Below are 24,928 nucleotides of genomic sequence, written 5' to 3' on the forward strand. Positions count from 1 at the left end.
CACAATGGAATATTACTCAGCAATTAAAAACAATGAATCCATGAAATTCTTAGGCAAATGGTTGGAGCTGGAACATATCATCCTAAGTGAGGTAACTCATTCACAAATGAAAACACATGGACTGCAATCACTGATAAGTGGTTGTTAGTCCAGAAGCTCTGAATACCCAAGATACAACTCACATATCAAATGATCCCCAAGAAGAAGGAAGGAGAGGGCCCTGGTCTTAAAAACGCTTGATGTAGCATGGTAGAGGATTGCAAAGACAGAGAAGTGGGAGGGGGTTGATTGGGGAATGGGTGGAAGGAAGAGGGCTTGTGGGACTTATGGGAAGAGGGGAACCAGGAAAGGGAAAGTCATTTGTAATGTAAACAAAGAATGTAGAAAATAATAAATAAATAGCACCACGAATATGATTATTTGCTCTCTCTCTCTTTCTCTCTGTGTGTGTGTGTGTGTGTGTGTGTGTGTGCGTGTGTATGTCTCTCTGTTTTTGTATGTCTGTGTGTGTGTGTATATATATGTAATTGATGATATCTAGTTAATTCCATGTCTCACTTTTACAAATAATTTACAATAAAAATGAGTGTTGCACTTGTATTCTTCTTTCTTATCTCTTTGTAAAAAGTTCAAGTCCAAGTGGAACAAATACCTCTATATAAAACCAGAGACATGGAAACTAATAGAAGAGAAAGTGGGGAAGAGTCTCTAGCATGTGGGCAGAGGAGAAAATTTTCTGGACAGAATACCAATAGCTTATGCTTTAAGATCAAGAATTGACAAATGGGACCTCACAAAATTTTAAAGCTTCTGAAAGGCAAATTAAACACATTCATTCAGTCGGACAAAATGGCAACTAAACTGATTGGGAAAAGATCTATACAAACCCTACATATGATAAAGGGCTAATATACAAGAAGTTAGACTCCAAAGAAACAAATAAACTTATTAAAAATAGGGTACAGAGCTAAATAGAGAATTCTCAACTGAGAAATACCTAATGGCAGAGAAAAACCTATGTAAATGACATCCTTAGTTATTAGGGAAATGCAAATCAAAACAACCCTGAGATTCTACCTTACACCATTCAGAATGGCTAAGAACAAAACCTTAGTTGACAGCAGATTCAGGTGAGGATGTGGAGAAAGAGGAACATTCCTTCACTGACGGTGATATTGCAAGGTGGTAGAATCTCTGTGGAAATCAGTCTGGTAGTTCCTCAGAAAATTGGACCTGAGGACCCAGCTATACCTCTCCTGGGCATATTCCCAGAAGTTTCTCCAACATGAAATAAGGACATATGCTTCATATACTCCTACCAGTCTTATTTATAATAGCCAGAACCCAGAAAGAACCCAGATATCCTGCAACAGAGGAATGGATACAGAAACTGTGATACAATTATACAATGTAGTTCTACTCAGCTATTAAAAACAAGAGATTCATGAAATTCTTAGGCAAATGGGCAGAATTAGAAAATATCATCCGGAGCGTGGTAACCTAATCACAAAAGAACACACATGATATGCACTCTTTGATCAGATGACATTAGCCCAGAAGTTTGCAATACCCAAGATACAATTCACAGACCTCATGAAACTGAAGAAGAAAGAAGACCAAAGTGTGGATACTTTAGTCCTTCTTAGAAGGGGGAACAAAATACTCACAGGAGGGACAACTTAGACAAAGTCTGGAGCAGAGACTGAAGGAAATGCCATCCACAGACTTGCTCACCTGCGGGTCCATCCCGTATAGGAACAACAAACCCAGACACTATTGTGGACACCAAGAAGTGCTTGCTGACAAGAGGCTAATATAGCTGTCTCCTGAGAGGCTTGATCAGAACCTAAAAATGATGATATGGATTCTCATAGCCAACCATTGACTGAGCACAGAGTTAGAGAAAAGACTGAAGGAGCTGAAAGGTTTTGCAAACTCATAGGAAGAACAGCAATATCAACCAAACAGACCCCCTCAGAGCTCCCAGGGACTAAACCAACAACCAAAGTGTATACATGGAGGGACCCATATGTAGCATAATTTGTCCTTGCTGGAAAACAATGGGAGGACAGGACCTTGGTCCTGTGAAGGCACAAAGCCCCACTGTAGGGGAATATAGCCTCTCCAGGTTTGGGAGGGAGAAGTGACCTGGTAAGAATCCTCATAGAAACAGGGCAAGGGAGCATGGGATGGGGGGTTGGAGGGGAAACAGTGAAATGGCATAATATCATTTGAAATGTAAATACATAAAATATTCAAAAAAGAGCATTCCAGTATATCTTTGGTTATTAAATTTTATTGTTATGTAAATCTGTGAAAATTGTATGATAAAATATGAATTAAGATGAACTTTTTCAGAGTTCATTTAAGGCTGAGTGTTTCAAAGTCTTTCATTCTTTGCTCATTGTCCAATTAGAGGATTTCTGTGTTCATCCCTATCCACTGCAAAGAGAAACTTCTCAGATGAGTTTTGACTGATCCTCCTCTCTATTTTGTGAGGCTATGGTCCTCTCTTCTAGTTATCTAAAAAGCATGCCAAGTGATCTGAAAGGCAATATCCTTGTGGGCTCTGACATTTAACACTTGCTTCCTAGTTAGCAGCAGTGGTTTGGAAGGTCTAAAATAATAGACATGGGGGAGGAAGTGCATCCCCCAGGTTGGGTTTTTGAGCCTTCAAAATCTTTGCTCATTTCTCAAATCACATCTGGGTTGTGAGACTCCATCTTATGTTCTAGCCATTTTAACTCCTGCTAGCTTCACCCCCATTCATTTTCTTCTGGAACACTGAAAGTAGATAAAAGTCTTTCTGTAAGTTTTTACAATTGCACAATTCTATGACAACAACAGAAATGTAATTAATATAGTTGCAATAGGTTATTGGGCACTATTTCTATGTAGTTTGGAGGTATAGAACTTTTAACTCACTTTAGTTACACAATGGTGATGGTACATGTTGCACACTTCCTCCATTTACCATCTCCCACAGAATCTTGTAATCTACATTGATTTATATTTTAGTTTCCATATAAGGAAAAGAGTTTTTATACTTGTCCTTTGTTGTCTGAGTTTTAACATATAACAAAACGTGGTCCAGTGCTATTTATTTTGAAACCAATGTTAGAACATTATACATATGCCCATAAACATATACATGCAAACACAGATTGCTTGTATAAGCATTTATCTACTTATAAGCATTTGATTTCACTCATATTTTAATTATCACTAGTATGTGAGTATCTCTTACTTACACATATCTTATTTCCTTTGGATGTATCCTTAGACCAAAATACCTGAATCATAGATTACATAACTGTTTCCTACTCCTTTTATTTGGTGCTGAGGGGCTCAAAACTGCCCTTTATTGATGATTATGTCATGAATTATGTAAGGTGTTCCATTTTGTGTTTATGTTAAATGAAATTACTAACAGAAAATAATCTAACCCTTGAGGGTAAATAGCTTTGATCCAGAGGTTTAGCTCACTCTATCCCAGTGTTTTTGCATATGGGTCTTATGTGTCTGTGGTTTGAGAAACAACCCTGAATTCATAGTTCTGAACTTAGGGTGTAGCATCCTCAGGATGTAGTCCACACCAAGTGAATCTTATATTTTTGGGGGACAATTATTGTGGGATATAGAAGTGTTACCACTCTTAGGCTTATCTTTCTTCAGCCTTAATGTCACAGCTCTTGCTTTAAAAGTATATTCATAGTTATTTGCATTCCCAGTTCTCCACACCTCTCTGAAGTCCTCACACCAGTTTTGACTTGAAGGCTCTCTTTAATTAATAAAATTTGGGTTTTTTTATATTTAATTTTAACTGGAAAAAAGTTTATTTGGAATATTTAGAATATTTGGAATTATAGAGCTAATAGCAAATAATGAAAAATAAAGTTTTTTTTTTATTTTTATTTTTCTGCAGTTCAGTCATTAAACTCTCCTAGTCCACCCTCCAATGGGTCGTCATCCTATTCCTCCCCCCTGCCCCAGTCTCCAAGAGGATGTCCCTGCCCTACCCATCCCCTGCCAAGCCTTCTCATTACCTGGGGCCTCAAGGGTTAGGTGCTTTTATCACTGAGGCCAGATCAGGCAGTACTCTACTGTGTATGTATCAGGGTCTTGTACCAGCTAGTATAAGTTGCCTGGTTGGTGGCTCAGTGTCAGAGATCTCAGGATTCCAGGTTAGTTGAGACTGCTGGTCTTCCTATGGGGTTGCTATCCTCCTCAACTTCTCTCAGCCTTCACCTAATTAAACCACAGGGGTTCCAAATTTCAGTTAAATGGTTGGGTGTAATTATCTGTATCTGTCTTGGTCAGCTGCTTGTTGGGCTTTTCAGAGAGCTGCCATGCTAAGTTCCTATATGTAAGCACACAATAGCATCAGTAATAATGCCAGGCTTAGAAGCCTTGCCTTGAGATGAATTTCAGGCTGAGCCTGTTCTCAGACCTCCTTTACCTCAGCCTCTTCTTCATTTTTGTCCCTGCAGTTCTGTTAGACAAGAACAATTCTGGGTCCGGGTTTTGACTGTGGGATGGCAACCCCATCCATCTGTCTTTTTACTGGAAGCGGACTCAATCCCACATAGGAGGAGAAGGCAATCACAGGAGGAAGGCAGATGCTGGGAGAGACATCTGTGGTAGAGGCAAGGGTGAGGGTAAAAGGGAAACATGATCAGGAATGTGGGGGTGGTATGGGGAGGTGGGGAGACAAAAGGCCAAGAAAGAAGCCCCGAGAGCCAGCAGAAAAAAATGGAAAGATGCAACATTGGGGGGTGAAAGATAGGGACTCTCTAGAAAGTACCATACATCTGGAAGGTGAGAGACTCTTAGGACTAAAAGGAGGAACATGAGATGAAATGGTCAACAGTGGAGAGAGGGAACTTAAAAATGTTTTTGATATTTTAATACCTTATATTTTTATTAATTTTGTTTTGTTTCTCTCATATGTTCACCAACTCAGTGCTCTTTTAAAATTCTTTGCCTACCATCTGTATATTGTCTACTGTACAGAGGCTAGCAGACATGAATGATCACCTAAACCAACTCAGTCTACACTATTTGATATTAAAAACCACACAAATAAGAAAAACAATTATTTTACAGGGTGGATTTATTGAGGTATCCTTTGCATTGCAATGGCTATATGGCAAGCACTGGGTCCTGAAATATTGGTTAGAGACTGTAAAGAGCTTTAGTTATATAATAAAAATTATTCCTGAATGCTAGGTATCATGGATATGGGAGAAGCATGGGATGCCAGTTAGATAGAGTCATATGACAGCCATCTGAAACTGACTCACCTTCAGTAATCACTGGTAAGCAAAGTTTTGGTTGAATCTACTGACATGGCAAATATACTGGTTTTCAGAATAAGAGTGAAGTCTGTCAGGGACACATGCAGACAATTTAAGTTTACCATTATGATCACACTACATCTGCTTAGTAAATTTTACTTACACTTAAAATTTTATACTTTGACAGCTTATGAACAATCTTTAACAGCTTTCATTTTCTTTTTTCTTTTATTTTTGAAATGATAACTGTATCATATCTCATTATCTTTTCCTCCTTCTAAACTCTCATATTTTCCTCCTCTTTCTTTCTCAAATTCATACCTGATTTTCATTAGTTGTTGCATGCATATATTCATGCATATACATGCTATTTCTAAAGACAATGTCATCAGTTATAGAATATTATTTGTATGCACCCTTTCAAGTCCGACCACTTGGTTTTAGATAACCAATTATTATGATTTTCCCTGGAAACTACTATTTCTTTCACTTTAAGTATTTCTTAGTTATCTATAGCACTTGGCTCATGAATGAGGCCTTGTGGATTTCCCATGTTCGCTTTGGCATCATTTTTTCATCTCATGTTTAAACAGTACCTGCCAGCACTTAAATTTTTACTTCCTTATGTAATCCATATATACCTTTGTTAAAATTGCAAATATTATACTTAGTAGAATTCTGAGTAGAAAATTATCCTAAGAGATATAATATGCCATCAAGTCCAGTACTTAATACTACATTTATTAATTCAACTAATGTACAATAAATGTTACAAAACATATTTCACTATATTTTCACATATGTACATAGGGTATTTAAATACTACATTATATGGTCCATGCTCTTCCATCATCCCTTCAGATGATCAACTTTCCAATTCTAATAATACAAGCTCTACTTTTACATCTTTTAAAAAAATTCTACACAAGAGGACCTATTCAATACTTCTTTATAAGATTGGCATAGTTTTCTTAATACGATGATTTCTAGTTCAGTTAATTTTTTTCAGACATTATTTTCTTTCTCTTCATGCCTGAGATATTCAATTTTTCTATATAGATAACATGTCTTTATTCATCTAGTTGTTGTTAGAAGTGATGTTGGTTTCTTGTCCTAGGTGTTCTGAATATGTGAGAATGAACATTGGCATTTAGAAACCTCTATTTTATGTTGTTTTAATCAATTTTTACAGATATTCAAGGATGGTATAAAGGGATCAAACATCATTTCTACTTTTAATTATTTTGTGAACATTATACACTATTCTTTATAAAGCACATGTGTAGAATATAATACAGGAAACATTCCCTTTAAATGTCAGCATGCCAGTATGATATGCACTCCTATATATAAGAAAGAAAAGAAAAATACACATTTTATTACATGAAGATATCTTTAGCCCAAGAAAGTCTAAAGTGAGGTACACACATGAATAAGTCTCATCCATTTCACCATAGGCAAATGCCAATGTAAGATCAATGCCAAACATCAAGCACTAGCATGGAACTTTCTGTAAAACCAAGCTTAATACTAAAATAAAAGCCAGTTCTAATAAACTGCATTTTCAAAACAAGGAAAACATTTCAAAATCACTATGCCTTTTAGTTACAGTGTATTTAAAAGTCTAGTTCATATTATGTACAATATTATACAATCAGATTAATTAGATATGCATTAAGTATTAAATTTTACTTTATTTACTTATTTCTTATAGGACCCATATTTGCAACAAGAGATGTGCATACGTTAGGCAAACTTTGTGCTTCTGGGGTATATCCACTTTAAATTGAAGTTTAAATACAAACTTTACAGACATTTTTCCACAGCTTTTGAAGGGCACCTTTTACCTCTTTATTTCTCAAACTATAGATAATGGGATTTAGCACAGGAATTACCAAGGTGTAGAACACAGAGGCCATTTTATCATTCTCAAAAGAGTGACTAGATTTGGGCTGTACATACATAAAAGATAGAGTCCCATATAATATAACTACCACTGTCAGGTGAGACCCACAGGTGGAGAAAGCCTTATGCCTGCCCTCTGCAGAGTTCATTCTGAGGATGGCCACCAGGATAAAGATGTATGACACAAGTACTACAGAAAGGGATGAAACCAAATTAAATGCTGAGAAGATTAATATGATAAGTTCAATATCACGTGTGCCTGAACAGATCAAGGTCAGCAAAGGGAGACTGTCACAGTAAAAATGGCTAATAACATTATGGCCACAGAAGGAGGAAATAAAAATTTTGATGGTGGTGATCAGAGAAAGAAAGGCACTGAAGAGATAAGGAATTGTCACCAATATCCAGCAGACCTTCTGTGACATGATAACAGTGTAGAGCAGGGGGTTGCAAATGGCCACATAGCGGTCATAGGCCATAGCTGACAGAACAAATAACTCACTAATGATGAAGAAGATAAACAAAGAGAGCTGGATGGCACACCAATTATAGGAGATGTTATTTTTCTTTGTTACAAAGCTTACCAACATTTTCGGTCCCACAGCTGTTGAATACCCAAAATCAATGAAAGCTAGATGTCTGAGAAAAAAGTACATAGGAGTTTGTAACCTCTCATCCAACTTGGTAAGGAGGATCATGCCCAAGTTTCCCACCATGGAGGCAACATAGATGAGAAAGAACAGTACAAAAAAAGGAGCCTGTAGTTCAGGGCGGTCTGTGATGCCCACAAGAATGAACTCATTCAGCACGGAGAGGTTCTGATTCTCCATCTAGAGAGTTAAGAAAATGTTTACTTGGAAGGATCTTCAAAGCCTACTGGGATTCAGGAAATTACCTGTCAAAATTTCAGAATTCAAGAAATTTCTCACATTGTGTAAGAAAATCCTATGTTTTATCTTCTTCATTAGTATATTTTAAAGAAGGTAATTTTTAAATGATTCATCTCCATTACTGAACAGTAATACAAGATTAAAATTTACCACACGCTGCATAGCATATACATTTATCATTTTCTTTCTGTAATATGCTGAATATATCTGCAAATATATACAGTATCTTTGTGATTTTGTTTGAAAGTATATCATTTAAAAGATGATTGATCTAGATTAAGAATCCTGATATTTTAAAGTGTTTCTTCTTTAAATGTTTATAATCGTGAAACATCATTTTAGAGAGAAGTAAAATGAGACAAATCACGTACACATGTCCCAGCTCTGCATTGTTACAATTCATTCATGGAAACATCACTAACTCCCTGTATAGGAATTGCTTTATATCTCTTGATTGTAGCATCTTCTATCAAATATCATCCTGGCCCTTTATATATTCAATATTATGAAACTGTATTGACATTCAATTATCGTTAGAATCTATCTAGAGTTAATAGTTGGAAATTGGTCTCACTCTTGCATTAGATCTGAACTTAGTACATTGAAATGATGTGTCCTCTTTTGTCCTTATTCATTCTAGTATATTTTAAATAAGCATGTACAATCAAAGTAAATTAAGCTGTCAAGTTGTACTCCAAGAAAACCTCTACAAATATACATAATTCACTATTGGAAGTGTATGACTAAATACACAGATATCTCCAAGCTGAGGGAAAAATGTCTACCCTGATATAGGAGCAACAACAAATGATGTCCCAAAGATAGATGTATAGTTAAAAGGAGTAGCTATTTATGGCAAAAATAATTTTACTCAAATTGAACACAAAGACAAGCAAACAAAGAAATATTAGATGCCCAGACTCAATAACCTCCATAGAAGTGTACTATGCTCATGTTTTAATTTCTGCTACTTTAAAACATCATTTTCTTTTTTATCAGCTAACTATTTATAAATCTGTATTACCAAGTGCAGTGTTTTAAATCTGCATTTTGTAAATATCTTTCTGATATCTTTTAAATGTTTGGTTGTATGTAAACTAATGCTTCCACATACAAAAGTATTTATATCGCATATAAAATACAGTGTAGACAGTTAGATGGAATATAGAAGATGAAGAGTACTATACTTCTTCATTAATTATGCCGAGAAAAACTCATACACACATATGTATTATATGTGCATATTAAATGTCTTCTGGGTATAACTTAGTTATCACACTCATGAATTCATAGCACTTGTGGTTACCTGTACAACAAGACCTGCACAGGATCAAGCTAGCTGAAATACTGGCATTAATGAGGGAGGTAAATTTCTCCATGCTTTTCTATTATTTAAAAACTATTAGGAGTTGATACATTCTCAAGGAAAGGAAATCATTCCTTATTGAGGTTGTGGACCCTGCATGGTTTCTCATGTTCTAGTGAGTGGCACCATAGGCATTCATACTTGAGCAGCACTAAGGGAAATTAAAGTATTATAAAAACACAGACATGAATTTTGGAATGCTGTATATTAGGGGATACATGGAAGGATTGAAGGGAGTCTATAGAGAGTATATTTTATCATATTTCCTTTTATACATGCATGGAATTCTCAAAATAAGAAAAAACTAAAAATATATAAACTGTAAGAGATAAAATATCATTATAATATAACTTATAAGCAATAGTGTATTTTTGAAAGTAATATCTATCATAAGTTATATCCATATTTTAAATTTTAAAAATTAAGAAATATAATTTGCTACTTTAAATATTAGTTATTATACTGGGTGGTTAATGAATGTAGTATTAAAAAATATCTGATTACAATTGATTGAGCCAAATGATTGGATGGACCATAATTGATTTGTGAGCATATGGATGAATAATGGTATCAGAAAGTCTTATAACATTGAAATTGATAACATGTTGTAAAGATAAGAATTCTGGACTTCAGTATTCTCTAAAAGGGAAAAGATAAAATTATGTAAAAAAAGATAATAAAGTTTCCTAAGTTGACAAGGGTGCTATGTTCCTGGCTCCAACAACTCAAGGATATAAAACTTCCCATTTTTTAAATTAAAATATTTGTAAAGCTTCATGATGTACATTTAAAATAAATGATATGCTGTTGAGAATAGTTTTAGCTATCCTGGGCTTTTTGATATTTCAGATTAATTTGAGAATTGCTCTTTCTAACTCAATGAATAACTGAGTTGAGATTTTGATGGGGATTGCAATGAGTCTGTACTCTGCTTTTGGCAAGATGGCTATTTTTACTATATTAATCTCACCAATTCATGAGCATGGAAGATTTTTCCATTTTCTGAGGTCTTCTGTGACTTCCTTCTTCAGAGACTTGAAGTTCTTGTTATACAGACCTTTCACTTGTTTGGTTACAGTCACACCAAGATACTTTATATTGTTTATGGTTATTGTGAAGGGTGTCATTTCCCTAATCTCTTTCTTAGCCTGCTTATCCTTTGAGTATAGGAAGGCTACTGATTTGCTTGAGTTGATTTTATAACCAGCCTCTTTGCTGAAGTCTTGTTTATCAGCTGTAGGAGTTCTCTGGTGGAGTTTTTTGGATCACTTGAGTGTACTATCATATCATCTGCAAATAGTGATAGTTTGACTTCTTCCTTTCCAATTTATATCCCTTTGACCTCCTTATGTTGTCTACTTGCTCTAACTAGAACTTCAAGTACTATTTTTGAAAGGTATGGAGAGAGGAAGCAGCCTTGTGTGATCCCTGATTTTAGTGGGATTGCTTCAAGTTTCTCTCAATTTAGTTGGACATTAAAAGAACTTCTGGGGGAATCAGTATCCCGAACCTCAAGAAGTACTACAGAGCAATAGTGTTCAAAACTTCATGGTATTGGTACAGTGACAGGCAAGTAGATGAATGGAATAGAATTGAAGACCCAGAAATGATCCCACACACCTATGGTCACTTGATCTTGGACAAAGGAGCTAAAACCATCCAGTGGAAAAAAGATAGCCTTTTCAACAAATGGTGCTGGTGCAACTTGAGGTCAGCATGCAAAAGAATGTGAATTGATCCATTCTTATCTCTTTGTAATAAGCTCAACACCAAATGGATCAAGGACCTCCAAATAAAGCCTGACACTCTGAAACTAATTAAAAAGAAACTGGGGAAGACCATTGAGCACATGGGCACAAGGGAAAAGTTCCTGAACAGAATACCAATAGCTTATGCTCTAAGATCAAGAATTGACAAATGGGACCTCATAAAATTACAGTTTCTATAAGGCAAAGGACACTGTCAATAGGACAAAATGGCAACCAACATATTGGGACAAGATCTTCACCAACCCTATATCCAACAGAGGGCTAGTATCCAATATATACAAAGAGGTCAAAAAGTAAGACCCCAGAGAACCAAATAAACCTATCAAAAATGGGGTACAGAGCTAAACAAAGAATTTTCACCTAAAGAATTTCGAATGTCTGATAAGCACCTTAAGAAAATGTTCAACATCATTAGTCATTAGGGAAATGCAAATCAAAACAACTTTGAGTTTTCACCTCACACCAGTCAGAATGGCTAAGATTAAAAAATTAGGAGACTTGAGTTGATTTTATAACCTGCCACTTTGCTGAAGTTGTTTATCAGCTGTAGGAGCTCTCTAGTGGAGTTCTTTGGGTCACTTAGGTAGACTATGTATGATGTCATCTGCAAATAATGATAGTTTGACTTCTTCCTTTCTGATTTGTATCCCTTTGACCTCCTTATGTTGTCGAATTGCCCGTGCTAGTACCTCAAGTACAATATTGAAAAGATAAGGAGAAAGGGGGCAGCCCTGTCTAGTCCCTGATTTTAGTGGGATTGCTTCAAGTTTCTCTCCATTTAGTTTGATGCTGGCTACCAGTTTGCTGTATATTGCTTTTCCTATGTTTAGGTATGGGCCTTGAATTCCTGTTCTTTCCAAGACTTTAAGCATGAAAGGATGCTGAATTTTGTCAAATGCTTTTTCAGCATCCAATGAAATGACCATATGGTTTTTTTCTTTGAGTTTGTTTATGTAGTGGATTGCATTGATGGATTTCCGTATATTGAACCAACCCTGCATTCCCGGGATAAAGCCTACTTGATCATGGTGGATGATCGTTTTGATGTGTTCTTGGATTCGGTTGGCAAGAATTATATTGAGTATTTTTGCATCGATGTTCATAAGGGAAATTGGTCTGAAGTTCTCTTTCTGTGTTGGAACTTTGTGTGGTTTTGGTATCAGCGTAATTGTGGCTTCATAGAAGGAATTGGGTAGTGTTCCTTCTGTTTCTATTTTGTGGAATAGTTTGAAGAGTATAGGGGTTAGGTCTTCTTTGAAGGTCTGATAGAATTCTGCACTGAATCCATCTGGTCCTGTGCTTTTTTTGGTTGGAAGGCTTATGGGACTTTTTTTTTTACTTTAGGGCTTATGGGACTGTTTAGATCATCTATTTGGTCCTGATTTCATTTTGGTATTTGGTGTCTGTCTAGGAAATTTTACACTTCCTCCAGATTCTCCAGTTGTGTTGATTATAGGCTTTTGTAGTAGGATCTGATTATATTTTGAATTTCCTCAATTTCTGTTGTTATATCCCCCTTTTCATTCCTAATTTTGTTAATTTGGATACTTTCTCCGTGCCCTTTGGCCAGTCTGGCTAAGGGTATATCTATCTTGTTGATTTTCTCAAAGAACCAGTTCCTGGATTCATTGATTCTTTGTATGGTTCTCTTTTTTTCCACTTGACTGATTTCAGCCTTGAGTTTGATGATTTCCTGTCTTCTACTCCTCCTGGTGAATTGGCTTCTTTTTGTTCCAGGGCTTTCAGGTGTGTAGTTAAGCTGCTAGTGTATGCACTCTCCATTTTCTTTTTGGAGGCACTCAAGGCTATGAGTTTTCCTCTTAGCACTGCTTTCATTGTGTCCCAAAGATTTGGGTATGTTGTGCCTTCATTTTCATTAAATTCTAAAAAGTCTCTGATTTCTTTCTTTATTTCTTCTTTGGCCAAGGTGTCATTGAGTAGAGTATTGCTCAGCCTCCATATGTATGTGGGCTTTCTGTTATTTTTGTTGCTAAACAACTTCAGCAAAATGGCAGGCTATAAAATCAACTCAAGCAAATCAGTGGCCTTCCTATACTCAAAGGATAAGCAGGCTGAGAAAGAAATTAGGGAAATGACCCCCTTCACAATAGCCACAAACAGTATAAAGTATCTTGGGGTGACTCTTACCAAACATGTGAAAGATCTGTATGACAAGAACTTCAAGACTCTGAAGAAGGAAATGGAAGAAGACCTCAAAAAATGGGAAAACCTCCCATGCTCATGTATTGGTAGAATCAATATAGTTAAAATGACCATTTTGCCAAAAGCACTATACAGATTCAATGCAATACCCATCAAAATCCCAACTCAATTCTTCACAGAGTTAGAAAGAGCAATTATCAAATTCATCTGGAATAAATAAAAACCCAGGATAGCTAAAACTATTCTCAGCAACAAAAGAAATTCCGGGGGAATCAGTATCCCTGACTTCAAGCAATACTACAGAGCAATAATGTTAAAAACTGCATGGTATTGGTACAGTGACAGGCAGGCAGATCAATGGAACAGGATTGAAGATCCAGAAATGAACCCACACACCTATGGCCACTTGATCCTGGACAAAGGGGCTGAAAACATCCAATGGAAAAAAGATAGCCTTTTCAACAAATGGTGCTGGTTCAACTGGAGGTCAGCATGCAGAAGAGTGGGAATTGTTCCATCCTTGTCTCCTTGTACTAAGCTCAACTCCAAATGGATCAAGGACCTCCACATAAAGCCAGACACTCTGAAGCTAATAGAAAAGAAACTGGGGAAGATCCTTGAGGACATCGGTACAGGAAGAAAGTTTATGAACAGAACACCAATAGCATATGCAATAAGATCAGGAATTGATAAATGGGACCTCATAAAATTACAAAGTTTCTGTAAGGCAAAGGACACCATCAAGAGGACAGATCAGCAACCAACAAATTGGGAAAAGATCTTCACCAATCCTACATCAGATAGAGGGCTAATATCCAATATATATAAAGAACTCAAGAAGTTAGACTCCAGAAAACCAAACAACCCTATTAAAAATGGGGTACAAAGTTAAACAAAGAATTCTCATCTGAAGAACTTCGGATGGCAGAGAAGCATCTTAAAAAATGCTCAACTTCATTAGTCATTAGGGAAATGCAAATCAAAACAACTCTGAGATTTCACCTTACACCAGTCAGAATGGCTAAGATTAAAAATTCAGGAGACAGCAGGTGTTAGAGAGGGTGTGGAGAAAGAGGAACACTCCTCCACTGCTGGTGGGGTTGCAAATTTGTACAATCACTCTGAAATCAGTCTGGAGGTTCCTCCGAAAACTGGACACCTCACTTCCAGAAGATCCTGCTATACCACTCCTGGGAATATACCCAGAGGATTCTCCACCATGTAATAAGGATACATGCTCTACTATGTTCATAGCAGCCCTATTTATAATTGCCAGATGCTGGAAAGAACCCAGGTATCCCTCAACAGAAGAGTGGATGCAAAAAATGTGGTATATCTACACAATGGAGTACTATTCAGCCATTAGAAACAATGAATTCATGAAATTCTTAAGCAAATGGATGGAGCTAGAGAACATCATACTAAGTGAGGTAACCCTGACTCAAAAGGTGAATCATGGTATGCACTCACTAATAAGTGGATATTAACCTAGAAAACTGGAATACCCAAAACATAATCCACACATCAAATGAGGTACAAGAAGAAAGGAAGAGTGGCCCCTTGTTCTGGAAAGACTCAGTGAAGCAATATTTGGCAAAACCAGAACGGGGAAGTGGGAAGGGGTGGGTGGGAGGACAGGGGGGAGAGAAGGCGGTTTACGGGACTTTCGGGGAGTGGGGTCTAGAAAAGGGGAAATCATTTGAAATGTAAATAAAAAATATATCGAATAAAAAAAATTAAAAAAAAAACTTATGAGAGAGCATGTGTTGGCGAGGATGTGGAGAAAGCAGAACACTCCTCCACTGCTGGTAGGATTGCAAGATGGTACAAGCACTCTGGAAATTAGTCTGGTGATTTCTCAGAAACCTGGGCATGACACTTCTGGAGGACCTTGTTATACCACTCCTGGGCATATAACCAGAGGATTCCCAAGCATAAAATAAAGGGCACATGTTCCACTATGTTCATAGCAGCCTTATTTATAATAGTCAGAAGCTGTAAAGAAACCAGATGTCCCTCAATGGAGGAATGGATACAGAAAATGTGGTATATTTACACAGTGGAATACTACTCAGCAATTAAAAACAATGAATTCATGAAATTCTTTGGCAAATGGTTGGAACTGAAAAATATCAACCTAATTGAGGTAACCCAATCACAAAAGAACACACATGGAATGCAGTCACTGATAAGTGGATATTAACCCAGAAGCTCTGAAATCCCAAGGCACAATTCACATATCAAATGATTCCTAAGAAGAAGGAAGGAGAGGGCCCTGGTCCTGGAAAGGCTTGATGCAGCATTGTAGGGTAATACCAGGACAGAGATGTGGGAGGGGGTTGATTGGGGAATGGGCGGAGGGAAGAGGGCTTATGGGACTTATGGTGAGCAGAGAACCAGGAAAGGGAAAATCATTGGAATTTAAACAAAGAATATAGAAAAGAAAAAAGAAAAAATAAATAAATGATATGTCTGCAATTTGGGATAGTCAAATCAAAATCATTTAAATTTTCTTCAAATTTAAATCATTTTTATGTTACCAATTTTATGCGATTTCTTGCTTCCTTCAAACCTCACCCTATAACCTCTCCATAATCAGTCAAATACATTGTCTCATTTTTCAGTTATCGTTAACACATGCGTATATGTGAGGGATCCTTTTAGCCAGTAGTTACTTTGCTATGCCATTTAAAATTGAGTCTAATTCTTCTACTCTGCTTTAGAGTCCCATCTCCATTTTCTCATCCTTCATACTCTCTCAGTTCTCTAATCATAAAATTACCAGCCTTGTTCAGTGATATCACTTCTTTCAGTTTTCCACTATCTGAAAATGGGACGTATTTTTTATGTTTCATGTATGTCTCTCAATATACTGTCCTCCGTGTTGCTGCAATCAGTATAAAAAGATGAACATATTCTCCTTCTTGCAAGGTATTGATATACCAACTTTGTAGCATTTCCTAATGGATATGATGTTTATATACATAAAAAAGTAACTATAACCACAGCCTTTTGCTTATTTATCATTTTTGAGACAGTTTTACATAGTTTCCAAGGCTAGGTTTGAAATCGTGATGCCCTTCCCTCAGACTCACAAGTGGCTTCAATATGCACTAGACTATCTTCTCTCTCTCTGTCTCTCTGTCTCTGTCTCTGTCTCTGTCTGTCTGTCTGTGTGTCTCTCATGCTTACCTGATCTGATTGGAAGAAAGTGAATATTTATAACAAGTTTTACTCTTACCTTATAGAATCACTGTTTCCCGGGAGACACTTGAATGAAGAATCTGAAGAACATATATTCCCTATTATGTAGAGGGGAGCAAACAATCCCACCATATTAGAATGTAAAATTTAGCAAGCAGAATAACTTAGATGAACTAGTGGAAAAAACCAAAACCATAATGCTCAAAGAAATGAAAGAAGGAATCAGGTGAAGGAAGAACTTTCAGCTGCTTAAAAAAGAAGATATCAGGTTTGGCTCTCTAGATGAGTAAGCACTGATTAAAATAGACAGACAATATCATTTTTAATTGTCAAATATAAAATAGCCAGTATTTGATTTTATATTTGTTTCATGAAAAATATCTTAAAAAATGAAGAGAGATTGCTTTTTTCACAATTTATAAAATGAAAACAAAACCGAGTATATTTTATCTCAATAGGTAAATACATATTGCAGTACACATTTGTGAATTACATGGGATAAATATAAATTGTCTCTGCTTCCAAATTTGTAAAATGTGGTAATATACAAATTCCTCCGAAAACTCATTTAAGGTATAGAGTGGATATCTATCTGTGAGTGTCATGCCCCCACACTCATTTATTTAATCTTAATTATTTTTGTTTTAATTTACATTTTATTTATTCTTCTTTCATACAGTACATCCTAACTGAAGCCATCATTTCCTCTAATTATCCCATTTCCAACAGACCACCCTCTACAGTTCCCTAGATATACTACTCTTCTGTTTCCTTTCAGAAAAGAGCAGGCCTCCTAGTGATAGCACCCAAATATCAAATAACAAGATGCAATAAGACTGGGCCCAATCCCTAATATTCAGGCTAGGTGAATCAACCCATTGGGAAGAAATGGAGCCTGGAGAAGGTGCTAAGTGGTCAAGAGTTTAATGTTTTAATTTTTTTAAGGAAGTATCTACACAATTATTTATTTATTTGTTTGTTTATTAGATGTTTTCTTTATTTACATTTAAAATGTTATCTTCTTTCCTAGTTTCCCCTCTGAAAATTCCCTATCCGTACCTCCTCACCCTGCTCACCAATCCACCCACTTCCACTTCTCTGTCCTGGCATTCCTCTACACTGGGACATTGAGCCATCACAAGCCTAAGGGCCTCTCCTTTCATTGATGTCCGACAAGGCCATCCTGTGCTACCCATGTGACTGGAGCCATGGGTCCCTCCATGAGTACTCTTTGGTTGATGGGTTTAGTCCTTGGGAGTTCTGGAGGTACTAATTGGTTCAAGAGTCTTACATTTTAATGTCAACCCTTAAATAAGTATTAAGTTCCATCAGATATTTATTCTTTTGTTAAGTATTGATCCTAGACATAATCTCTAACAATAAACTAAAATTTTTAAGTTTCTTGACCTCATAATGTTTTATCTCTGCAACTGTTGCTCAGAATTTTATGTTAAAACTGTATCACATAAATTTCACCAAATATCACCTAAATATGCATTTAATACTATTAAGTATATTCCTATTGTGTAGAAAATGACAATTTTTCCAAATGTTTATTAATTCTCTTTAAATATTGTATGTTAGCCATAGTTTTAGTTATTTTAAGATTATATTTATTCATTATATCTCATTATCTAAGATTCTCTAGTACTTGTTCAAACTGTGTATTCACATGTCTGACGTTTGGTACCTCTGTCATATGACAAGCAACTGCCAATAATTTAAGTAAGCCTTCCTCCTCAACACTCAAAAATACCTTTTCATTTTAATTTGTAATGGGTGCAAAACAGCAGCTATGACATAAGGTATGACATCTTTTATATTTTGGATATAACAGCAAAGGGAAAGTGCTGTCCACACATGGACTGAGGTATTTCATAACTCCATTAAATGTTTGATCTCAGCTGCTGGTTCCTGCAAAGAAAACTCAGAATCTTTGATCTCCCGCCTTGAAGTAGCTGCCAGGGCATCTGTTTTAAAATTCATATGAGAAAAATCAATGTCAAATTTAGAATGACATATCATTTTTAACAAGCTGCTTGAAATGGAAAGCCTAAATACCAGTAAATATTATTAATTCTTAATATGTGGCTATCATTGATTAGAGCAAGACCGATTTAACATTGGCTTATTTTTACATTTGAGCTCTTATGTCTCTACCTACAGTAAGTGTGGCTGTGAATAACTGTTTATATATAATTATTTTGTTTCTCCCTAAACAGTGAAGAGTTTACAAAACATTCAAGAAGGTGGAATTTAAATTACTAAAGAATGATATGTGAGCAATAAGGAATAGTAACTCAGTGTTCCCTGTTCTCTGCAACTACTAAGTGGCATTAAAGATGTCTTGATACATCTTTGTGCCTGCATCTTACCTGTTAATAGCAGCACCCTATTTTTGGTTCACAATTATTGGATTTCTTATTCTCTCTCTCTCTCTCTCTCTCTCTCTCTCTCTCTCTCTCTCTCTCTCTCTCTCTCTCTCTCTCTCTCTCTCCACTGTATGCTTTTTGGAACCACCTATAAAATAAGCATAATCAAGATATTGTCTCAGTTTAGTTCTTGTGAGGAGCAACCCTTATACAAATACTAAAAAACAGTTATTGCTAAAGTGAAAATATGGTTACATAAAAACTAGGGAAAGATAAAATGGCCTAACTATTGAATAACTGGTAACCCCTTTAGAAAGCCTTCTTTGGGGGGGGATATGGGAAACATTTAGTCTCATGTTACATTATCTCTTTGTTTCACACATACACAGCCAAATAACATTTGCTGCAATAACATTTTACCTGGAAAATTTTAAAAATATTAATTTTTCTCAGACTTCCAATTAGTATGGCAATAATTGAAAATAGAGACAGAGCTGACAAGGAAAACCAAAATGGCAGGTATAAGTTTAAATATGATAAATATTATTGTGTCTGTAGTTGAAACTGAAGTGGTCAAAAATAATCGTTAAAAATAAACTGATACCATAAAGACAGCTTCAATCTACTCACCTAGAATCAGAAATGGGTTCTTGTTCTCCTATAGGGTTAACAACAATACTTCCATAAAGCACCCCTTCCAGTGTCTCTTCCTTTTGAAGTATACATCTGAGAGCTTGAATACAATTTATGGGTTATTCCCCAAACATTTCAGAACTGACAACAAAATCACTGAGTAATATGTTAATTACCCAGGGACCGTTTGATTTCCCTACTGAGAAATTCTATTATACAGTGTTCAATTTATTTTCTGTTATTAAATTTAACTTAAAACACTCAAATATTTTAATGCATTATCTTTTTTGTTTCGTATATTTTGGTGTTTTATTCATTTATTCCTAAGTGTAACCATATAACATTCCGCAATTCCTACCATGTGTTATGTTTCTGTATGGAGGAAAAATTAAACATTTACAATAGACTTTTAAATATTAAAAGATTAGTATTAAAATTTTTTATAAATATTATTTGAGATGACAATAAATGACAGTAAATAATAGGTTGATGGTATATCTGTGATTATCAGAAAGCCATCAGTCCTCACTATTCATTCATTTTTTTCCTCATAGAGGCTTCTACTGTAATATTGATATAAATTTCTGAAATATAAGCATCCCTTTAAAGTAGATATGCTAAAATTTTTAACATACAAGGTCATTTTAATGCTCTTTTGATAGATAAAGTTTTGCTGAAGTCTAGTTTAATGTTTATGTATGTTTTACTGTTTTGCTTAATTTTATTGAACAAAATTGGGATAATCTTTGATAGCAACCATTTGATGTACATTTATTATATGGTAGTGAACATTCAGTTATTTATAAGTTACTTATATCTCCCTTTGAGATTAAAACATCTTTGTTCACTTTACTTCAAAATTAAATAGTTTTGGAATCTGTAGGCATAATATTGGGAGACTTGATTCCAAATGGAGACCCATCTATTTTGTTTCCTATTGTTTTCCTATTTTCTGGGATGTTACTGGAAACATTTACATCATAGAGGCAAAGGGGAGGGGGAAGACAGTGAATAGGATGGGTGGATTGTGGATGGATAATGAGAAAAAGGATATCATTTGAGATATAAGCAAGTGGAATAACTAATAAAAAATAAAAATAATAAAATTTGGTAATACAGGCAAAACACTCAAGACCCAGCTGCCATGGCCCACCTACAGAAGGAATCACCATAATGTGCAAGTATGTGGTAGAGAGATGGAAGAGAAAGAGAAGGGTTGTGGCCATGCAGAAACACAAGTCTATGTTGACATTCCTGGATTTTATATATGTGTATATATATATATATATATATATATATATATATATATATATATATATATATATTGCCACTAAAGACTATTTGCATGTCATTAGACTGGCTGGCTTCTTCCTGGCACTTTATTGATGTCCAAAGACTGTGCAGAGCTGGTCCTGCCACTCACTATCTACAGAACTCAGAAGCACAAATTCTTTCTGTACTGCATGTACACAACATAGAAGTACATGTCTTGGTTGGGGAAGCATGAGTCAGCAATCTCTGAGGACGTGAGTCTAGATACTGTGGCTAAGTTTTATTTGTTTGTTGTTTTTAACACTATCATAAATGCCAGTCAGGAATAGGAGAGACACCTATTTTGGCTTTTACTTTCTATGGTTTCTGTATGGAGTGATTTGGTTCTATTACTTTGGACATGAGCCAGAGAAAAGAAACACAATCACAACAAAGATGCACTGTGGAATAAAACAGCTTACTCCCTTTTACTCTGGAAATAGAAAAATACATGAGAAGGGGTATTGATGCTTTATCAATGACTCACTTCCAACAGCTGGACCTATCTAACTCATCAAGTGCCCATACATTCAGGTTTCTATCATGGCCCAAAGTAGCACTTCCAAATTCAGAATGAGTAGCATGAGCCACTAAGCCAAGTTTCAGATTCCAACAACTCCCAAAATGTTTGCATTTTTTAATTTTTATTTATTTTCTATAGTCTTTGTTTACATTATAAAAGCTTTCACCTTTGCCAGTTCCCCCCCTATATGTCCCATAAGTCCTCTTCTCTCCATCCATTCTCCTAACTTTCCCCCTCCCTTTTCTCTGTCCTGGTACTCCCCTACAATGCTGGATCAAGCCTTTCCAGGATTAGGACCCTCTTCTTCCTTCTTCATGGGAATCATTTGATATGCTAATTGCATCTTCAGTATTCAGAGCTTCAGGGCTAATTAATATCCACTTATCAATGACTGCATTCCATGTGTATTCTTTTGTGATTGCATTACCTCGCTTAGGATGATATTTTCCAGTTCCATCCCTTTGCCTAAAAAATTCATGAATTCATTGTTTTTATTTGCTGAATAGTACTCCACAGTGTATATATACCACATTTTCTGTATCCATTCCTCCATTGAGGGATATCTGGGTTCTTTCCAGCTTCTGGCTATTATAAATAAGGCTGCTATGAACATAGTGGAGCATGTGTCCTTATTGCATGCTGAGGAATCCTCTGGGTATATGCCCAGGAGAGGTATAGCAGGGTCCTCTAGAAGTATCATGTCCAGTTTTCTTAGGAACCGCCAGACTGATTTCCATAGTGGTTGTACCATCTTACAATCCCACCAGCAGTGACGGAGTGTTACTAACAGAAATCAAGGCAATATGGCAGCATCTGAACCCAATTCTCCTTTAACAGCAAGTCCTGGATACCCCACTAGAAAAACAAGATTTGGATTTAAAAATCACTGGTCATGATGCTGTTACAAGAACACATGAAGGACATAAATAAAACTCTTAAAGAAATTCAGGAGAAAAATAATCAAAAGCTAGAATTCCTTACAAGGGAAACACAAAAATCACTTAAAGAAATTCAGGAGAATATGGGTCAAACAATAATAGCCAATAAGGAGAAAATGCAAAAATCACTTAAAAAAATACAGGAGAACTTTGATCAATAGGCAGAGTCATAAAAGAGGAAACAGAAAATCTCTCAAAGAATTAGAGGAAAACACAAACAAGCAAGTGAAGGAACTGAGCAAAAACATCCAGGATCTAAAAACAGAAGTAGAAACAACTAAGAAATTGCAAAGCGAGACAACTTTGGAGATAGAAAACCTTGGGAAGAAATCAGGGGCCATAGATGCAAATATCAACAACAGAATACAAGAGATAGAAGAAAGATCTCAGATGCTGAAGATACTAGAAACAATGTTTGCATTTTATAGAACAAATGAGCCTTTGCCATTTACAAGAAACTCCAGCCCAAGCAAAAGTTTTCAAAACTTTAAGCTTATAGTCTCTTCTGAAACTCAGAGTCATCTATGCTCTAAGATTATAGTTTAAAAAGTAAGTTACTGAGAATAACTGGGAGCAGGAGAGGTAACCTTCTTTGGGATAAACACATTAATTTGTTGTCCAGGGCCAAATTGTTGGCCCTGAAAATATACATATGATGAATTTTATATATACCAGGAATGTTATATTAAGATATGTATATAGATAGATATAGATATAGATATAGATATAGATATAGATATAGATATAGATATAGATATATATGCATATATGTATACAATAACAGTTAGTGAGAAGAGAGACAATGTATTTGAAGCATAGTGGAGAACATGACCCCAATACAAACTCAATGTGATATGTGCTCCAAGGACTTTGGGTATATGTTCTTATGGGGCATGCCTACCATGATACTAAAACTTGAGACCATTGTAGAATACTTAAATATGTGGTGCTTAAGCCTTGGAAGCAGGCTTATGGGACAGATATGAAAGATTTTGAAATTTTAATCCATAAAGACTTTACAAAGTTTTACTTAAAACATGGATGATTTTTGTGAGTGTCTAAGAGACTAGAATTCCTGGATTTGGTGTCTGTAAAATTCCTAGAGGAAAACAGATAGATGAAGCTTAATTCTAACATTTTAGAGGAGAAAGGGACTTTATGAGGGTCAAGGTAGAGGCCACTCCTATGACATTCAGGGAATATTCAGCCTGCCTTCGACTTATGTCTTGAGAATTTGAGTAAGGACAAATTAAAAAGTTCCTATTCTAATATTTTTCATATTCTCCATTTACCCAGTGATATCTTTCATTGATTGGGACTTTTGGGACTTCTCTCAAAAGTCATTGTTCATATTACCAAAAGCATGATGAATTACATTAGCATTTAATACTACTGTATACATCAATCAGAGGAAATTATATAGACCAAACAATACAATATAGATAATTCTCATGACTTTTGGTTGTCCACAGAACTTGATGTAAGATTACATCTGAAGATATACTTTGATCACAGGACAAAAAGAAATCAAGCTGATATTTATGTCAAAACTTCTTCTCTATTGGCTTTTATAGTGCCTCAAAGAATTATCTAGACAACTAAGATAAAAAAGCTTATATACAGGTTTACCACATTGTAATCACTATTGGTTATAATAAAGACCACTCTGGCAAGATATGAACATTTGTGCAATAGTGTTGTTACTATTATAGAATTAACAAACAGGTTTATGATTAGATTTTAAGGCATGCTGCACAGTATAACTTATGCCTGGTCTTATGAATCTGGTCATTATCCAATGATTTGGAAGAACAAAGACTTTAAAGGAGATGATACAACTATTATTTAATAAAATGGACAAAATATCAAATGGTCTTTTAAATATGTTTATTCTTCTACCCACACATAAGTGCATAACTTGCACTTAGTAGTTTATGCATATAAATAATAGCTGTGAAATATCTGTTTTCTACCAAAAATTGTATATTATCATACAACATCATTCTCACTGTGTATATTTTGTCTGCATGTTTTTGTTGGTTATGTTTGTTCTGAAAGAATAATATTCACTTGTTAAAAATGTTGAAAAATATGAGTCAGAAAATACTGCATCCATAATCATATATGCAGAAAACATATGGCAATAAAGTGTGGAGAAATTTTAATCCAGCAACATGGCTGCTCCTTTTACATCTAGAGGTCTGTATGATCCATCTGTAGTACATATTTGCCCTTAGTACACACACCTTTAATCCTTCTGACTGTAATCTTTTAGTATATACCTTTAATCACAAAGAGTAATGTCTAATTGAGGGGCAAACAAAGTTACAAATCATTGAACTTTGTTTCCGAATGTATCTGAAGTAAGATATGCCCAAATATCTTTGGAAAAGCTATTTAACAGCAGCACAGGAAGAGTAAAGGTAACTCATTCAGTTCATCAGTGAGTTTGGAGTTGAATCAATCAAGAGTCAATGCAATAGGTATAATGCAATGGATTCTTTTTCACTCATGAGTTGATGCAGTGTAGTGCAGGTAAGTAGAGGCAGTTGAAATC

General features: G+C 35.6%; 1 protein-coding gene across 1 annotated transcript; it reads right to left on the reverse strand.

The window, feature by feature from the left end:
* Positions 1-7,090: 7,090 nt before the first annotated feature.
* LOC127684277 (olfactory receptor 8K3-like) lies at positions 7,091-8,032 on the reverse strand. Its single transcript, XM_052181232.1, has one exon. The coding sequence runs from the start codon at positions 8,030-8,032 to the stop codon at positions 7,091-7,093; it is 942 nt and encodes a 313-aa protein (XP_052037192.1).
* Positions 8,033-24,928: the final 16,896 nt, after the last annotated feature.

Source organism: Apodemus sylvaticus, chromosome 5 (assembly GCF_947179515.1).
Source record: "Apodemus sylvaticus chromosome 5, mApoSyl1.1, whole genome shotgun sequence".
NCBI classification, from domain to species: Eukaryota; Metazoa; Chordata; class Mammalia; order Rodentia; family Muridae; genus Apodemus; species Apodemus sylvaticus.